Consider the following 20,167-nt stretch of genomic DNA (forward strand, 5'->3'; position numbering starts at 1 on the left):
TTGTTAGTAACTTGGATTTCCAAATATACAAAATTCACAAACAATTTTTATTGTGGTTTATTTTTAGAATTGGGAAATAATGTTGTCTTTCTTCACAAGGTACCCAAATTGGACATGAGAGTTTTATACTTGATACCAGTTGCCCTGCACTCAAAAGTTTCTAGGCACAACCATATCATATGCCATAACATTTTAATATATATTAGCTCCAATATTGGTTTCATTGTCACAATTTAAATTTACCATAAATAATTGATGCTCATTTTATACTGTGGTCTTAACACTTTGTTGGATTTCATGTTGTTGATAAATGTCTGCCTCTGTCTCTGTCTCTCTTCTCTTCTCTGTCTGTCTCTCTCTGCCTCTCTCTCTCTCTCTCTCTCTCTCTCTCTCTCTCTCTCTCTCTCTCTCTCTCTCTCTCTCTCTCTCTCTCTCTCTCTCTCGTGACTTTTTTGCATGTACACGGGATGGTGACATCTCTACGGTGTTACTCATTGACTAATTTTTGTGTTCAGAATATAATCATGAACATACTGTACATTACACATATCACATGGGTATTGGTATCACAGTAATTTTCAGATGTCATATTGTTTAATTCTAGGATATGTCATGACTACATGGCTTTGAATATTCAGCTTAATAATTCCAGATAAGAAATTTCAACTAACAACAGTTTGACCAACATGAATAATAAATTTCAATTACAGCAAAATGATGAATGGCGAGCATGAAAACACTCACCACTTTAATTTTTTTCAGATGAGTATGAAGCAAGTGTGTGCAATCACTCGCCTCTTTATAAGGAGATGTCATTTTGATTTCTGAAATTCATTGAAAGTAAATATTTATTTGCAGCCCAGTTCCGTGCCTCTGGTCGAAGTGTCTTTTCCAATAATTGGTACAACATTCATGATTTTACCCCAGTACCTGACGAGACAAATTTTTCATTTTTACCTGAGGTATATGTATTTTTCATTTTGAAAATAACATACAAAGTTTCTGCTTTTAAGTTTGTATTTCAAAAGCTGGGCTAGCTCTGGCACTCGTCAAATTCGCCAATTGCGAATTTTTAAAGCAGTTTGCGAATTTTATTTTAATTTGACGTAAAAATTTCATGTAATAATTGACATCTTTTAGAAAATAACTTGATTTCTGCAATTTTTCAAGTTTAATAGACGAAATATTTTTCTCACACAGAGCTAACCCTGAAAAGGCATTATTTTAACATAAGTAAAATGTAATTGCATATACAAAAATTTAAATAATATATTTTGTCCATTGATATAGAACTTTATATGATATGAAATAGCTTAAAATTTAGCAGATGTTGATGCATTAGAGAGGGATAGATTGACTTACATCTAGAAGTGGCTTATGGATCTTAATTTAATAATTGTCATAAATGAAATGTAACAGTTTATATTTAAATAATTAGTTGGCTTAATCTTCAGTTTTACTGTATAGTAATATTTGAACTTTTCATACAGTTTGTACAAATTTGATTTTGTTTGTTAATAGGATAGGACATGAGGGTATAGGGTAAATACATGTACAGTAGAATATCGTTGGGTTGAAATCGGAAAGGTCAAGTACACTGCAACACTCGGACCAAAAATTAAGTCCCGAGTTACACTTACATAATGTTGACCGAATGGTTGGATCGAACTACCCAATGGGTCGTACACTTTCTCGAGCTCCGATGGGGTTCAAGCCAATGGGATTCAACTGTCAGTGTTTATGCCAGAAAGAAATGTTTGGGTATGGCGCTATGGAATTGAATGCAACCACAGTAAATAGGGGGTATGGTGGGTCTCCCCCAGAAAGAAAATAGGTTAAAATTAGGGTTAGGGTTAAGAAAATCATACAGTAATGATAAGAGCAATTAATTTTGTCAAAAGGTTAAGGTAAAAAAAAAAAAAAAAATCTGCAAACAAATTTGGGTATGGCACCATACCTGTTTTACCCTGACTGTATGTTGCTTACCGGGTATTTTTTTTATTATTATTTTTTTCAATAGGATGCAAAAGTGGAGGATTATATCCCACTTCCGGCGGCTGATCAGTTTGCCTCTATGGGCATCTCCATTGAGCCCAACAAAAGTGTTGTTCCTATGACAACGGGCACCCGCCGCAAGAAATCAGATGAGGTGCGTAAAGTGAAAACAAGACTATCCTGAGTTCGCTGCCATTGTAACACATTAGTAGAAAATTACCTTACATATTAGATACATTTTCTTTAAAGTGTCAGTTTGTATTCTCAGTGTGTTTTCCATTTTTTTTTTTTTTTTGTAGTTGCTCCATCTGGATTTTAGCTCCCAATAATTCTGCATGTACGGAAAATAGGAAATATAATGATATTAAGCTACTTCAAACGTTAGCATGATCTGAAACACATTGAAGGAAATGTTTTATTTAACGACGCACTCGACACATTTTCTTTATGGTTATATGGCATCAGACATATGGTTAAGGACCACAAAGATATTGAGAGAGGAAACCTGCTGTCGCCACATCATGGGCTACTCTTTTCGATTAGCAACAAGGGATCTTTTATGTGCACCATGCCACAGACGGGGTAGTACATACCACGGCCAGAAACACATTGAATACACAGACACTGATATACTAAACAAGAAAATATATTTGATATGTAGTTCTGTTTGTTGAAAGCTTCTTCATAATGGCAGTCTCTTTAGACTACCACCATTTATTGGGGGCAGAATCCCAACCAGTGGACCCATAGTCTGATTGTTGTTTTCCTGTTCCAACCAGTTCCCCTTGACTGATATTTCAACAGCTATGGTATGACATGTGCTGTCCTGTCTGTGTGAAAGTGCATATAAAAGATCATTTGCTACTAATGGAAAAATGTAGTGGATGTCCTCTGTAAGACTATATGTCAGAATTACCTGATGTTTGATATCCAATAGCCGATGATTAATAAATCAATGTATTAATTCTGACATAATTTTAGCGAGGAAACCCACTACATTTTTCCATTAGTAGCAGTTGATATTTTATATGCACTTTCACACAGACAGGACACGTGTGGGTCGTCATTAAAAACCATTTGTTTGAAATCATCCGTTTTCAGATGCGTTTTACGGACCGTTAACAGATGTATATGTGTCACTTGCTTAAGGCCCCATAGGGAAACACATTTGGGTAGGACAAGTGAATTTTAAATAGGACAAGTTAAAATAGGAAGGCACTAAAGAAAACATTGATGCAGATTCATGTTAGGGATTATTGCGGTTGATTAGTGAAACATTGTTTAATTAAGTTAAGACATGTCTGAAATAACTTGGATCTGGGCTGGGCCCCTTTCCACGAAGTGATCTTAGCACTGCTATCGCCGTAAATACCTAAATTACTGTGAAAATTTACAATAGGTGTGAAGCAGTTGTAAGCCACTAATGTAGATGTCAAATGTCAGTTAGATGATGATTTGATCATGTTCTATGATTGATGAAAAACATTCCAGGCCATATGACCTTCACACAAAAATATTCGGGAGAAAACTCTCATGTCTTATGCATTCGTCAGTTATCGCTTAGCAAATAAACTGACAAAGTTACTTCATGGATGTCTGATACCAATGAATATATTGAAGATGTTCCGAAAAGTCAGTAACCAATTTATTATTTAACTAATTTGGACTTCTTTGCAAAGAAGATTTCAATCACTAAAGGGACACTTAGACTGTGGAACAGCTGTAAAGTTTATGCTGCCAGTTGTAAAACTTACCTTAAGTCACTACAATTAACCTTGGCTACAATTCTTTTATGAAACAGGGTCCTGGGTGATGGCAAAATATAGTTTTGGTTTCCTATCTAAGTCTTTGTAGTTCAATTTATTAATGATTAGGTTGTGCTTGTTTGATTTTTCAGTCTTGTTTGGTAATTTTCTTTGATGATGGAAGTGCAAGTCACAGGGCTTTGACTGTCATTAGGGAATTAAAGTCCAATAAAGTAAGTTTTATTTCATTCTTTTATTGACAATGTAGTTTACAAATATAGTCATTAAAATCAGGGTGGGTTTTTTGTTGTTTATATTGTCTTATCTATAAGCCAAACAAAATCCCCGTACACCCCATAGCATCCTCAACCTCAACCACTAATACAGCTGGTCTGACCCATATCACTCAAGTTTTCTCCCCATCATTCATTAATTTTAACTTATTTTTGTGCTTATATCCGTGGGCACACACCTCAGCTATCTGGGCTGTCTGTCCAGACTAGTGGGTTAGTTGTTAGTGGTTATTGGTTAGTGAGAAAGAAGAGGATGTAGTGGTCTTACACCTACCCATTGAGTTGTTAAAACTTGCTCAGCCTTATGTCCGATGACTTAACCACGACACCACTGAGGCTGGTTTCTCCCCATCACTCTCCTGAGACTAGTTAAAGGAGAGTTATTTTTATCTCCCCTTAGAATGTACATGTAAATGTATATGGTATCAATATCATGGTGGTAATATCTTAAGTTGCTCTCCGTAATCTAAGTTAGGGGACTTGCCAAATGTTGACATCGAATGATTAAGATTTAACAGTTTAATGTTCTTTTTTTCAAATGAATTGTAATGTACTTTCTGTTTTTGGGATAAATTGTAATATGCTCGCTTTTTTGCAGACAGATTGTAATGTACTTGCTGTTTTTCAGACAAATTGTAATGCACTTGCTGTTTTTCAGACAGAATGTAATATACTTGCTGTTTTTCACGCAGATTGTAAATATGTACTTGCTGTTTTTCACACAGATTGTAATGTACTTGCTGTTTTTCACACAGATTGTAATATACTTGCTGTTTTTCATGCAGATTGTAAATATGTAATTGCTGTTTTTCAGACTGATTGTGTTCTTGTGCAGAGTAAGGAGGTGACGTTACAACCTTTTGAGGCTCAGCGTGTGTTTGGCACAGACTCCTATGCATTGGCTGTCCAGCAAGGTTCGTCTCTTGATCATTTTAATTTGTTTGGTCCTCAGGGTTAGGCAGGGGTGCAGAAAGTACTTGCCCACTCGCCAAATGCGAGTAAAAATTCTGACATACAAGTTAGAAAATGCAACTACCAGTCCGACGGGTGATCTGTCTTTTTGATTTTGTTTGCCACGTGATGTTGACCACTTACCAGGTGTTCTTAATAATGTTTTGTTAATATATCTATATATATCCTTTAAAGTGGAGACACTGTATATTATAATATTAATAATAATATATTATTCTATAGACTGTCGGACTAGTAGAAATTATTGCGGGCTAGTACATTTTAGTTGGTTCTGGTCTGGTGGGCTAGTGAACTATGTTCCATTTCTGCACCCCTGTTAGGAGTGTTGAATTCATGAATATGTAGTAATAGTGAATTCTTAAACAATGTTCATTATAGTGGTCATTATAATATTGTGTAGAAAATTGTTAAAATGTAAAATTATTGTTTGTTGCACATCATCCTGGGTGGATCTGTGATTTTTCTGCATCCCAACTATGACTGGTACATCACAGAGCCCTAACATTTAGACTGCTGGATTAATTTTTGACAAAAAACATGTTGAGTGGGTACAAGTTTATAATTTTTATTCACATATATTCACTTAAATGTTTGATAAATACATAAAATAAAGTTCATATTTGAATTGGTACATGTAAGTATTATTTTGGTGGCTTTTTCTCATGATATTTTAGGTCAGTTAATATTTATTAAAATTAGGCAAAAAATTGAAAAAATTGCATTTAATTACGGGCATTTGTGGCCAGCTGTCCAGTATTTATGTCCATTGGTCCTTGTTTTTTTTATCAGAATTTTGCTTTGGTGATTTTCATTGTTGGTAAAACAATCAAATTTATTATCAAAATAGCTGTCACAATCAGCTATCAATGCCTGAAAATGACTGCGATGTGCCGCCATAGTTGTCAAGCAAACATACTTGCCGAAAACCACTTTTTAAACTCAAAATTCCAAGGTATTTTCCACTGAAAAACAAAAAACAAAAGCCACGCACCATCTTGTCAAGAAATCTGTTTTCTGTATTATATTTCCATTTCGGGTGAGTGCTGTGTGCAAATCGGCGGGAAATATGAATTGAGGAATGTACTATGTACAGTACATCGACTGGCGTGGTGTCGGGCGAGATATTGCGCCTGCAGTCATCAGAAGGTTAAAAGATCCTTTGCTATATCTCAGTAAGCGTAGTGGGTTTCCTCTTTCATTCACTACACCAAGAGTCAGAATAACCATATGGTGAATGTCAAATAGCCATAGTTTTAATGTGTTCTGAAATGTTATTAAATAAACATAGTTTTAATGTGTTCTGAGGTGTTGTTAAATAAACATAGTTTAAAAGAGTTCTGAAATGTTAAATAAACATACTTTAAATGTGTTCTGAAGTTTTGTTAAATAAACATAGTTTTAAAGTTAAACAAACATTTGCTTTCTTTGATAGGATGTAATGACTGGGTATCTGTTTTGCAGGTCCAGTGATTGGTCTAGAGTTTAATGGAGAGGGGGTGATCGCATACTGCCAGAAGGTGGTTGTCGACCTCACGAAGGGCACGACGGGTCTGGTGTTCGTCAGTCAGAATCTCAGCTCAGCCAACCAGCAGATTGAAAACTTCTTCAGCTTCGCAGAGATGCAGATGTCAATGTGAAATTTCTTCAACTTCGCAGAGATGCAAATGTCAGTGTTAAACTTCTTTATCATCGGAGCGATGCAAATGTCAGTGTTAAACTTCTTTATCATCGCAGAGATGCAAATGTCAGTGTTAAACTTCATCAGCTTCACGGAGATGCAAATGTCAGTGTTAAACTTCTTCAGCTTCACAGAGATGCAAATGTCAGTGTTAAACTACTTCAACTTCACAGAGATGCAAATGTCAGTGTTAAACTTCTTCAGCTTCACGGAGATGCAAATGTCAGTGTCAAATTTCTTCAACTTCACGGAGATGCAAATGTCAGTGTTAAACTTCTTCAGCTTCACGGAGATGCAAATGTCAGTGTTAAACTTCTTCAGCTTCACAGAGATGCAAATGTCAGTGTTAAACTTCATCTTCACAGACATGCAAATGTCAGTGTTAAACTTCTTCAGGTTTGCAGAGATGAAAATGTTGATGTGAAACTTCTTCAACTTCACAAAGATGCAAATGTTGATGTGATGCAGGGCTTCTAGAATATTTTTTAAATCCACTAGCCATGGGATCAGTGATTTAAAAAATTTACTAGCCACAGTCACAAATTCACTAGCTCTACTTTAATTTAATACAATTTTACTAAATAATAGTAATAATCAGATATGTCACCTAAAGAGGAAAATGGAGCTTAAAAACACTAAAATTCGGGATTGGGTTGGGGTGGGGTCAGGATATTCATATTTACAAAATAGACTTAACTGCCACAATTGACCAAAAACAAATTTCACTAGCCATCGGGCATGGCAGTAGTAGTAATTTACTAGCCCAACATTGAATATCACTAGCCATGGGAGTGGTGCTACCATAATCTAGAAGCCCTGTGTGATGCAGATATCGGTGTGAAATATAACTTTGCTGAGATGCAGATGGGAATACATGATATTAGCTAATATTTGTAACATACTTTTTAAACGATGCAAAGTTAGGTGACTTCAGGTAAAAGTCATCAGCTTCATCAGTATGCTAATATGAGTGATGTTTTTAATATACTTTACACACTATTACATCAGTAATCATTGGGTGTCTTTAAGCAGAAAACTTTGTTTCACTGATAGTGTTAAAAATGCATCATGTAAAATGTATTTGAATACTGAACTTTAGAAATCTTTATCTTTGCCAGGGTTCGATAAATCCACTAACCCTCTGTCCTGGCTAGTGAACGTTTTATTGGGCTAGTGGAAATTATCAACTGTATTATTATTATAGTTTTTACATAGGGTACTAGTCAAATCTTCTGTGAGGGCTAGTGTAAATTATCAACTGTAATACTATAATACATAGGGTACTAGTCAAAGCTTCTTTGAGGGCTAGTGGAAATTATCAACTGTATTACTATAATACATAGGGCACTAGCCAAAGCTGTGAGGGCTAGTGGAAATTATCAACTGTAATACTATAATACATAGGGCACTAGCCAAAGCTGTGAGGGCTAGTGGAAATTATCAACTGTATTACTATAATACATAGGGCACTAGCCAAAGCTGTGAGGGCTAGTGTAAATTATCAACTGTAATACTATAATACATAGGGTACTAGTCAAAGCTTCTGTGAGGGCTAGTGGAAATTATCAACTGTATTACTATAATACATAGGGCACTAGCCAAAGCTGTGAGGGCTAGTGGAAATTATCAACTATTACTATAATAGTTTTTACATAGGGTACTAGTCAAAGCTTGTGTGAGGGCTAGTGGAAATTATCAACTGTAATACTATAATACATAGGGCACTAGCCAAAGCTTCTGTGAGGGCTGGTGGAAATTATCAACTGTAATACTATAATACATAGGACACTAGCCAAAGCTTCTGTGAGGGCTGGTGGAAATTATCAACTGTAATACTATAATACATAGGGCACTAGCCAAAGCTTCTGTGAGGGCTAGTGGAAATTATCAACTGTAATACTATAATACATAGGGCACTAGCCAAAGCTTCTGTGAGGGCTAGTGGAAATTATCAACTGTATTACTATAATACATAGGGCACTAGCCAAAGCTTCTCTGAGAGCTAGTGGAAATTATCAACTGTATTACTATAATACATAGGGCACTAGTCAAAGCTTCTGTGAGGGCTAGTGGAAATTATCAACTGTAATACTATAATACATAGGGTACTAGCCAAAGCTTCTGTGAGGGCTAGTGGAAATTATCAACTGTAATACTATAATACATAGGGTACTAGTCAAAGCTTCTGAGGGCTAGTGGAAATTATCAACTGTAATACTATAATACATAGGGTACTAGTCAAAGCTTCTGTGAGGTCTAGTGGAAATTATTAACTGTAATACTATAATACATAGGGTACTAGTCAAAGCTTCTGTGAGGGCTAGTGGAAATTATCAACTGTAATACTATAATACATAGGGCACTAGCAAAAGCTTCTGTGAGGGCTAGTGGAAATTATCAACTGTATTACTATAATACATAGGGTACTAGCCAAAGCTTCTGTGAGGGCTAGTGGAAATTATCAACTGTATTACTATAATACATAGGGCACTAGCCAAAGCTTCTGTGAGGGCTAGTGGAAATTATCAACTGTAATACTATAATACATAGGGCACTAGCCAAAGCTTCTGTGAGGGCTAGTGGAAATTATCAACTGTAATACTATAATACATAGGGCACTAGCCAAAGCTTCTGTGAGGGCTAGTGGGTTTCTCAAACATTTGTCGAAAACTGACTTTGCTGATGTGCTGATAATTATGCGAAAGATAATTAATAATTCATCTGACGGACTGTTCCATCATGGAACATTAAACTAACAGCTGAAAGAAAGAACTTAAAACACTAACCTGTAATTTGCTTATGTCTGTGATGATTTGCTCCCGTGCATGATTGCTGAACCGTTCTACTTGATGGTTTAGTATATAGATAACTGGTGCGTGCAGATTTCAATGTGTCCCAAATTGTTTTATTTCGTACATTCTAAATTATTTTATATCAGTGCTTGAACTTGCATGTTTTTCAACTTTACCAATTTTGTTTTAGTAAAAGTTGTTTGCTGTCATCTCTAATTACTATATTAGTACAACAGTAAAACAGTTCAAAGTTTTCACAAAATTAAAAAAAGATTTCTGTCAGACCTGACAAAAAATGTTCAGTTACCATAAATATCGTTGGCTATTTTAACTTCCATACAAGCTACGTTTTACATTGTATATTGCAGATTGATTATATTGTTTGAGAATGTACTTAAAGGGACTGACCCTAGTTTCAGCCCATGATAATGCACACTAAGTGTAGTTAATCTACAAACATGTAACACATTTGGATAAAGTTAGAGTCTGTGACTTTGAAATGGTCAAATACCCTCTAAATATAGACTAAAACTCGTCTCCATAACTGTTACTTCTCAGAGGCACGTGCGTTTTTAAAAATATGACAAATGCATTTTGTGATATTAAAAACATCAGGATGACCAAAAACATTTTGAATGTACGGAAATAGATAATCTAAACAATAAAATCTAAGTAAAGTATGATTTAAGTTATCAAAAACGGCTCCAATAGTAAAAAATATGCTGTAGTGTTTAAAAACTAGGGTATGTCCCTTTAATATAGCTGAATATATATACTTGATTATGTAGCTGCCTACTTTAAAATATAATGAACATTGGTAATGTTATGAGACATTTGGATAGAAGTAAGAATCTCAATGAGATTTACTAAGATTGAGTAGAGAATAATATAGAATATCATTTCGTACTCTGGATTCTGCCTAGAATATATGATGCATGACGCTGTGTCTTTTTGTAAGATATTCATAGATCTTTATATTGCAAATGATATGAATATAATTACCACATATTATGACTCTAGTCATAGATGTGCTGTTTTTGCTCTTAATACAAAATCTGTATTTGTTTTAGAAATGCAGTATAGAATGCCACAAGGAATAATAGTCCATATAAATAATTAACCTATCTTGCACTGGACAAACTGAACGACAATTTCAGTGCCATATTAAACCCATATAATTAAACCTATATAATATATATATTATCAAGAATTAACAATGTTTGCATGTGACGTGAGAGAGACAAGGTCAGAAGTGACATTTAATAATTTAAAAAATTAAACATGTTTAAAAATAATTATTATAACCCTTACTTATTAATTGATATGAAGTAGTGCATGATGATGCCATTTTCCCACATACGTACATATACAAATAACACATGTGAGAAAACTATATGGGGAAATCTAACATTAATACAAAAGGGAGATAACTCTTATGTTTATGGGCTTGTCATCAAATCTATACAGAATTAATCAAATGTTCGGTGCCTTTAACCAGCAATTTTGGCCTAGCTATTCAACAACAAGAGTGGGAAATATTATTATATCCCTAAGATGTAATATGTAAGTCTAAGCAAGCAAGCCTTTTGCAGTAGCCTACTTATAATGTCACTACCGGCATCGTTGGTGTTGTCGTTAAGCCATTGGACATAAGGCTGGTAGGTACTGGGTTAGCAGCCCGGTACCGGCTCCCACCCAGAGTGAGTTGTATCGACTCAATGGGTAGGTGTAAGACCACTACACCCTCTTCTCTCTCACTAACCACTAACAACTAACCCACTGTCCTGGACAGACAGCCCAGATAGCTGAGGTGTGTGCCCAGAACATCGTGCTAAAACCTTAATTGGATATAAGCACAAAAATAACTTGAAATGAAATGAAATGTCACCCACAATGTATGATGTCAGTCTTTGAAAAAGAGATTGCATAACACTGATTATGTCTCCAGACAACAGTTTCAGGTGTTTATTTTATATTTATAACTTACATGTACCTTGTTAATTTGTAGTGTTAGCTATCTGCTGTTATGTGATTTTTCTGAATTTTGTTCTCACTAAAATTGAATGTTATCTTTTGATAAAATACAGACATGAATCATTGATGAATATCATTATGTCAAAAGAAACATCGTTATTGAAAATAGACCATGGCAAGGACTATAGAAACAGATTTTTGTGTATTTACTGTTTTGAACCAGTTTATTTATATCACTTGTGATTGCTGTAGATCAAGGAGTACACAAACAATTATAAACAATAGTTAAAATTATTAAATACATATTAAATGTGGTTAACCTGGTAGTGTAGTTTATCAAATATTTTTATCTCCTCTGTGTATGTGCAGGGTGTGCACTTTACAGTCGCCCGATCGCCCATGGCAAGTCAAAATAGTGTCGGGCAAGTCAAAACCTTATAATGCGTCGCCCGCCTGCCAAACGAAAATTTCTGCATATTGTATTATGTATCAAAATGCAAATAACTAATGTTTGTAAGAGATTGGAAAGTTATTTTTTATTTATTGATTCAACTGGTTTCCTATTAGTATCTGCGCAACCAAACCCATGTAGGACATAATAGCGACCACTTCCTCAGTCTATCGAACAGTCTAAAACCATTCGGAATGCCTCGGCCGGTTTTGATTATGTATTCGAAAAACCTCGACCATGTAAAAGTGTTCGTAGGTGCAATTGGAACACCTCGGCCATGTCCGTCTTTACTTTCCATTTAGTTACAATCAGAACAACTCATCACATTCTGCTATGCTATGTTTCGCAGAAAGATTTTGTTTACGAATCTGAGATTTTCCGAAGTTACATTATGTTGGAACAATTTCGTTTTTTACGGAATATACCGAGTCTACTATACCAAACACCCAATCGTCACTGTGAACGATATCAACATAGATTGCTGTCAGCTTAGTATTTTTTTAATTCCTTGTCTTACGGCCATAAAAGCACCATATTCATTCCAAAACCGAGCCTTGGTAAAACATTCCAGATGTTTTGATTGTGTGGGTTCTGTGACAACATAATAATTATAATTTAATTACAACAGTTTGTAATAAAACTAAAACAAGTTCTATTTCCTTCTTTTGTGTTGTTGTTATTGTTTGTATGATATGATAACATGTTTTTATTGTGCAATTTAAATAAGTTCTGTTTTTAATGAAATTCGGTCGCGGGCCATTCAAAAGTTGTACGGGCGAGTCAAAGTGTTGCTGTGAGTGGCCCGATTGGCCAGTCAAAAACAAATCCAAGTGCATACCCTGTATGTGTATACCTGTTTATATATGACATACATATATAATGTCTTTTGTCCATGTGTCACTTAAGACCTTATGTTTCTCACGAGATGATGTGTATTTGATTTATTAACCTATAGCACTGATTATTTTATTTTTAAACCTTGCATTATTTTTCGTTCAATTGTATAGTGTACATTATGTATATAACAATAAAATATTGATAGAACTTTGTTAATTCATTAAAATTTACTGTAAGATATTTAATTTACCAGTAACAAAAGTAATTCATATTTTGAATAGTTCAAAAATATTAATTTGTATTGAAAAATTACATCTGATAGAACATTTTTAAATATTAATATTTAATTTTATAAGTAGATCCATGATATAAACTTATGTATATGTAACATTCTTCCATTAGTTCCTATTTAAACTTTTTGTATTGACATTCATGCTTGCATTAACTAACGCTAGATATTGGCCATCTGTATCTGATGGTTACATCCATCTAGTTGTAATTACTTGCAGTGACCAACAAACCAAAACTGTTTACATGCTTACAGCTACATCCACAAAATGTTCAAGCTACTCTATCCCACATAAGTTTATGCACCGTATAGGGACATTTTGATCAGTAATAAAGATTTAAAATTAAGGAGAGGTTTTATTAAATATTTAAGCAAGGTTGAAATAACATAAGAGGTTATCGTATGTTTAACACTTATTGATGTATAATTTTGAGTGGGCACTTGATTGACAGAAAAGTAGAAAGATGTTTGCGGTGTTAACAGTCCAGATCAGAAAGTTCCATTGAGAGTATAGCCGAGAAAACTGCTACAAGTACAGCTGAAAAAAATTGTATTCATAGTATAGCTGAGAAGGTTGTGTTGATAGTAAATACTGAAGCTGAGAAAGATGTCATGATAATATAACTGAAAAAAGCTATTATACTATATAGCCAAGAAAGCCATCTTGATAGTACAACTGAGGAAGTGGTCTTGATAGTACATCCAAGGAAGCTTTTCTTTGCGATCAGAATGATCACCTGTCCCTACCAGTATGTCCGGTTATCAAATTACATGTACATTTTCTTTTTAACACTTGAATGTATACATGTCTTTTTATTTATTAACTAAGTGTTTTCTTCATGTTTTGTATATTGTTAACTTATATTTGATACTTTTATACAAGAGGATAGATTTTGGTGATGCTTGTTCACATGGTGGTGCAATATCCAAATTTCGTTCAGTCATGTTCAATTTGGTACCATGTTTTGCAGTGTTTTGAGACTCGCATTGGTGTTTAGTATAAATCGTTATCCCGAGTGGTTTTATTTTAAGAACTAATAATTGTCTATAACGTTATTGATAAACCTGGGGAAATTTGTGGAAGTGTTTGTTAATGTTTTAAACCTGGCTACAGATTGTTGCAGCTATCTTACTGTTAAGATATCATAAAAATGATTCATGCCATAGTCTATGACGTCTTTTATGATGTCGTAGTGCTAAGATAGCTTCGAAAATCTAGGCCATGTTTGGAAGTCTAAAATCAGTCGGGTTTAAAAAAATTCTAAACTGCACATTTGAAATCAACTCTAGGATTTTCATTTCATAAAAGTACAGACTGGCAAAACTATCTACGGATTTCTGAATGTTACTTGGAAAATAGTTTGTTCATTAACAAATCCATTGGTTTAATATTGTATTGTATGCACATAGTTATTCCTGTGTTAGTGGTAGCAGTGTTCAGAATTATTCTGCATTGATCTCTAAACTGGGTTTCAGTTGTTTTATCAGTACATGTAAGTGTCTTTTTTTTTTCTCTCATAAAATTGAATATTATTTGTAGGAAACTGTACTTGTAGTGGAATCGGTTTGGTGCATTATGCATTATGCCATCCAATATTTCTTTGTTTTCCTGATCTGTGTAATATATGTATGTATTTAGAATATGTGTTTAGAAAGGTCTTACTTAATAATGGTAATTAAAATTTTTTTAAATCCAGTAATAACAAATCAAAATAGAGAAAACAAATATTTTATTGTAAATGTTCAGTAAATATGTTTTGCCCTTGTCACATTTTGACTGGTAGAAGATACATGTATATCATTAATGTTTTGTTTTTTCAAATGTGTAATTAAGTAATTGAAATCAATCTAAATGGAGACGTCTAAGTTGGTTAATTTTATGAAAATCAAAAATTATTTTGTGAAGATTCAACTTTTTCAATGTATAATCTAATCATATTTATATATACATGGACCTGTGTATTTATTAACATTTATTACAAAAATGAAATATGTTTCATGTATATTGTCTAGACATACAAAATATATGTATGTTCATTTACAGGATCTGAATCAACAAATAAATGTACCGTCATGTACCCCGGTAATCAAAATATATGATATGGTTGTTAATGTATAAACTTTACTTAGAATTGTAATTTTTTTCAAATCTGAAAGTGAATTGAATATGGTGCGCTTAGTGCAGTTTTGATTCGATCGCTATACTGTATTCGATCTTCGTACGTTAATTTATTTTTTACCACAAATGAGTAACATTGATAAATACTTTACAAGTTATTAATCAACAAAGATGGGTACAGTCTCTCTTTATTCTTGGCCAAACAATAAATAAAGCCAATAAATATATTGATAAATATGCTATTTTGAATTCTTATTGATGGACTTGATCAAATAATTTTGTTTGTTTCATCTGTATTACATGACAAATCTTTAATATTGATAATGATAATTGAAAATAGGAATGTAATGTCTAATGTATTTTTGTCCAAACCACCAATCACTGAAGAAAGCTGACAAATGAAGACTAAATATAATCAGTAAAATTAAATATATATGGCTATGAAACCACCCAAAAATTAACACTTTTACTACTTTTTCTATATTTTCTACTTGCAATGTTCTACCTCTTAAGAGGAAATGCATTACCGGGTATTTTAAATATTGTCTTATGTTTTTATTGTGGATGTAATATTTGTGATCCGATTTGGGTAAATAGTATGTTATGTCCGCCTGCTTACGGTCCTCATTTCGTGAATCATCATCTCAGGTTGGTATATTCATGTTTCTTCATCTTATCATCATGTTAAAGGGACATTCCTGAATTTGCTGCATTGTTTCCGACTAATAGAAATTTCTACATATTAAATATATTTTCTTGTTTATAATATATGTGTCTGTATATTCAATGCATTTCTGGTCGTCTTAATATTTGTAAGAAGCCCAAACTGGATTTTGTCTTCAAATAATTTTATACATATGAAAAAAACATATTTTAGGAAATAAAATGAAACTTAACCTAGTACAAATATTAGAACGATCAGAAACACGTTTAATATACAGCCACTAATATTTTATACAGAAAAATATATTTCATGTGTAATTAAAATTGTTACAAAGTCTGTTAGTCGAAAACATCTTTAAAATTGCAGCAAACTCAGGAATGTCCCTTTAAAGGCAATATCACATGGTACTTTACCTACATGTATAATATGTAGTGGCACTAAAAATATTTCCTGAAAATATTGACATTTATAAATAGTATAATATGTACAACAAATCTACTTGATGGAAGTATCCTTAAACAATTAGGGCTGAATTTTTACAAAGCCTGGTTTTCTTAAACGCAGGTGTTTAAGCATTGTAAATGTGTGTATAGTTCCATTCATGTAAGTCATAAACAGGCTTTGTAAATTTGGCCCTAACTTTGAGGTAAATAAAAATAATCATCCTTTTAAATTTTTGGCCTTACAACCTGGTAAGGTACAGGTACAAGTATTTAGTACTAGTAATATTCATTTTGGTGAATGCACATAAATTCGAAAATATTTAAAAGTAAAGTACAGATTCAGTGTTATTATGTCACTATAAACTAAATTGTAAACTAGACATTACAAATGGGGCTGAACTTCGTACAGTAAAATCACTGGCATTCCTTACATATGGTAAAGTTTAATTGTATGGGTTAATTGTTACTGCTTTATCATTACGAATACCCTATGTGGTAACATTGGTTTTCCTCTTTGTCAACAGAATGTCGAAATGACCATGTTAGACACCAAATAGTCATATGTGGTTTACAATAGTTTAAACAGACATTCCTTTCCTTTTCGTTCCTGGTACTGTAGGTCAGCTGCCATGTGATTCTGCCTTTTAGCTTGCATTTGACTGACTTCATGTCTTATAAAAATATATATAATACTGTGTGTACATGACATCATTCTGGACTGTATCATAACAGCATCATACTTAATTCAAGAGTTTATTATTTTTCAGTCGATGTTTTGCTCAAGTTATTTAATCTTTCAGTTTTGTTGCTCGTTATATTATAGTGAATTCTTTGTGTCCATTCATTTTTCATTTGATATTTTAACGTTTTACCATGACGCTGTGATAATTAATTTTTGCATTACTCAGTTAGCCGAAATGCTTATTATGTTTTTGTTTGCACTTACATGTATGTATATCAGATTAAAGCCGTCCAGTGTGTAGATATGTTTATGTTCTCTGTTTTAAGTAGTGTTTATTTATTTTATTTAGAGGCAATTTACAATTGTCAACATGTTCACAAGTGTACCTTTCTATGCATTTCACCTATCCATGCCCCCCCAAAAAAACCCCACAGAAAAACCAACAACAAAAAAACCCAACAAAAAACCCCACAACTTTACAACATAAAAAAAATAATTTCAAAGCATTAACCCCTCCCCTAGTTTGTGTGTGAAATTGTTGACACTTGTGGATGGTCCCTTTCAAGTTAACGACTGTTATTCTGATGATTTATTAAAAATATTGGAAACCTATTATTAAATTATAAATTATATAATACGTAAATTAATGATAACCAACTTTCCTCAAGCATTTCGTCCATCTATTAATTTGTTCCGTGCCAAAAGTTTTCAAGTTCAATACAGTTCATTGTCCTTAATTCTCCCCCCCCCCCCCCAAAAAAAAATAATATAGCATTACTACTACTAGGTATATCATACCACATATAACCCTTGGACACTCGCGTAGTCAGGGTTTTAGATTGGGGGGGGGGGGGGGGGGGGGGGAAGACAACCCACTATTGGGGGTGGAGGGCAAAACACTATGTATTATTTTATAAAATTTAATACAGTAGAAAAAAGGTCTGTTCGGGGGGGGGTGGCCCCCCACGCTACGCCATTACCCTTGTGTCAAAGGTATCATATAAAAGGCTACATTTTATATTTGGAACTCTTTCCACACTAAGTAATGATACAGTTGCAGTCCACATAAAGACTATGACTGCAGATTAAAACAAAAACCACAAAAGATAAAACCATTTGTTTTTTTACTACTGGCTAGATTAAATTTACTTTGGGCAAACACTACAGAAAAATTGTCAGGGTCTTGAAAGTATGGGATTACTGTAAATTTGTCATCAAAATACAAAGGTTTCTGATAGCACTAGAATCAAATGTTCTGTAAAAGATTTATGTCCGTTTCACTTTTAGTATCAGTATAATAATATATGGTCAACTGCTCTATGTCCCACACATTTTTTTTTTTTTATATATATACATGTGTAGTTGTCAAACTACCATATTTACATTTCTGCTTTATAATCACTTTAAAATCTTTGGCTTAAGTCTAGTTAGCTGTCACATCATGAAAATGTTTACATAGGAGGCAAATCTTTTTTAAAGAGGTTTGAAGGTATTAAATGTCGTCCATAATGTTTGCTAAATCTGTAAATTGCATCATCTCCCTTCTCCTCTCCTCCCCTTGTATTTTTTTTAATGTTTCATCACTACCACCACCTTCCTCCATGTATGTTTTTGTCAGTTGATCCTCCACAATGAAAAGTATATTGGAAAAGTCATTTTTAAACTCCATACAAACTGATACAGTTTTGGGAGTGTTCGCACACCTCCACCTCTCCCTCATACACTGTAAATGAGATTTGAACATACATACAGAGGTGGCACAGTGTCAAAAATAGTGGTACTGCTCAAGGTTGCCAGACTCCTTTCAAATTCACTTGACCCTGATTGTCATATATTCCTCCTAAGAATATTAAAATATAGATCATAATAAAAATACGCACAATTTTAGAACAACTTTGTTATATATATATATATGTATTTATATATAAAAAAACACATTATTAGATCTTTTAAGTTAGAATCAACATATTTTGCAGGTTCTAATTTATACAAATCCCACTAATTATTTAAAATGTTAATCAAAACATTTATAACAAAACAAAACTTCATGGGTTTTTTGTCATCTCTGCATGCAACCATACTTTTATTGTTATTGCCAGATTTCTCATCAAGCTATATCTGTTACTGCTTTCCCACTTTAATATTATAATATCACATAGCCATACCGTCTTAAAAGGTTTGTAATTATAATCTTTTTAAAATTATTATTTCATTTACTTGATAATGTTTATGAGACTAGAAAATTAATGTTAATAGATTTTCAAGAACTGTTTTAATTAAAAAAAACTTTTAAAATTATCAAAATAAAGTTTAGAAAAAAGAGAGAAGTTTTTGTTGTCATTTATCTGATCACAGCAAAACGTATTATAGCCAAGTGTAATTATATGGTTTTGAAGAAATTTGTTTTGTTTAATGACACCACTAGAGCACACTGATTTTTGTTTATTAATCATTGGCTATTGGATGTCAAACATATGGTCATTTTGACAGTCATAGAGAAGAAACTCACTACATTTTTCCATTAGTAGAAAGGGATCTTTTATATGCACCATCCCACAGACCGGATAGCACATACCATGGCCTTTGATGTACCATTGGTGGTGCACTCGCTGGAACGACCGATCACGCACCAGACTACTGACTGGGATCAATCCTAGACCGATCACGCACCAGACTACTGACCGGGATCAATCCTAGACCGATCACGCACCAGACTACTGACCGGGATCAATCCTAGACCGATCACGCACCAGACTACTGACCGGGATCAATCCTAGACCGATCACGCACCAGGCAGACGATGTACCACATGGTTTAGAAGGTAGGATGTTAACTACTCGGGCTGTAGAGGCCTCGTCTGACGTGTCTAGTTCCAACCAGTGCACCACAACTAGTATATTAAAGACCGTGGTATGTGCTATTCTGTCTGTGGGATGGTGCATATAAAAAGATGCCTTGCTACAAATGGGAAAAACATGTAGTGGGTTTCCTCACTAAGACCATATGTCATACCGGTAAGTACCAAATGTTTGAAATCCAATAGCCGATTATTAATAAATCAATCTGCTCTGGTTGTGTTCAAACAAAACAAACGTTTTTCGTCTCCAAGTCTAGTTATGATATGGGGAGGTGGGACGTATCCCGGTGGTAAAGCGCTCACTTGATGCGCAGTCGGTCTAGGATCGATCCCCATCCATGGGCCCATTGGGTTATTTCTCATTCCAGCCAGTGCA

At 33.9% G+C, this 20,167-nt stretch overlaps 1 protein-coding gene across 1 annotated transcript in view; it reads left to right on the forward strand.

Moving 5' to 3' along the window:
* The window catches only part of LOC121381896 (protein XRP2-like), a 31,712-nt gene extending 24,485 nt beyond the window's left edge, over positions 1-7,227 (forward strand). Inside the window, exons 5-9 of the mRNA XM_041511298.1 lie at positions 859-962; positions 2,021-2,149; positions 3,893-3,973; positions 4,848-4,947; positions 6,467-7,227. Coding sequence (XP_041367232.1) covers positions 859-962; positions 2,021-2,149; positions 3,893-3,973; positions 4,848-4,947; positions 6,467-6,642 — 590 coding nt within the window. The 3' untranslated portion in view covers positions 6,643-7,227. The remainder of the gene's footprint in view (positions 1-858; positions 963-2,020; positions 2,150-3,892; positions 3,974-4,847; positions 4,948-6,466) is intronic.
* Positions 7,228-20,167: the final 12,940 nt, after the last annotated feature.

Source organism: Gigantopelta aegis, chromosome 9 (genome assembly GCF_016097555.1).
Source record: "Gigantopelta aegis isolate Gae_Host chromosome 9, Gae_host_genome, whole genome shotgun sequence".
In the NCBI taxonomy this organism is placed as follows: Eukaryota; Metazoa; Mollusca; class Gastropoda; order Neomphalida; family Peltospiridae; genus Gigantopelta; species Gigantopelta aegis.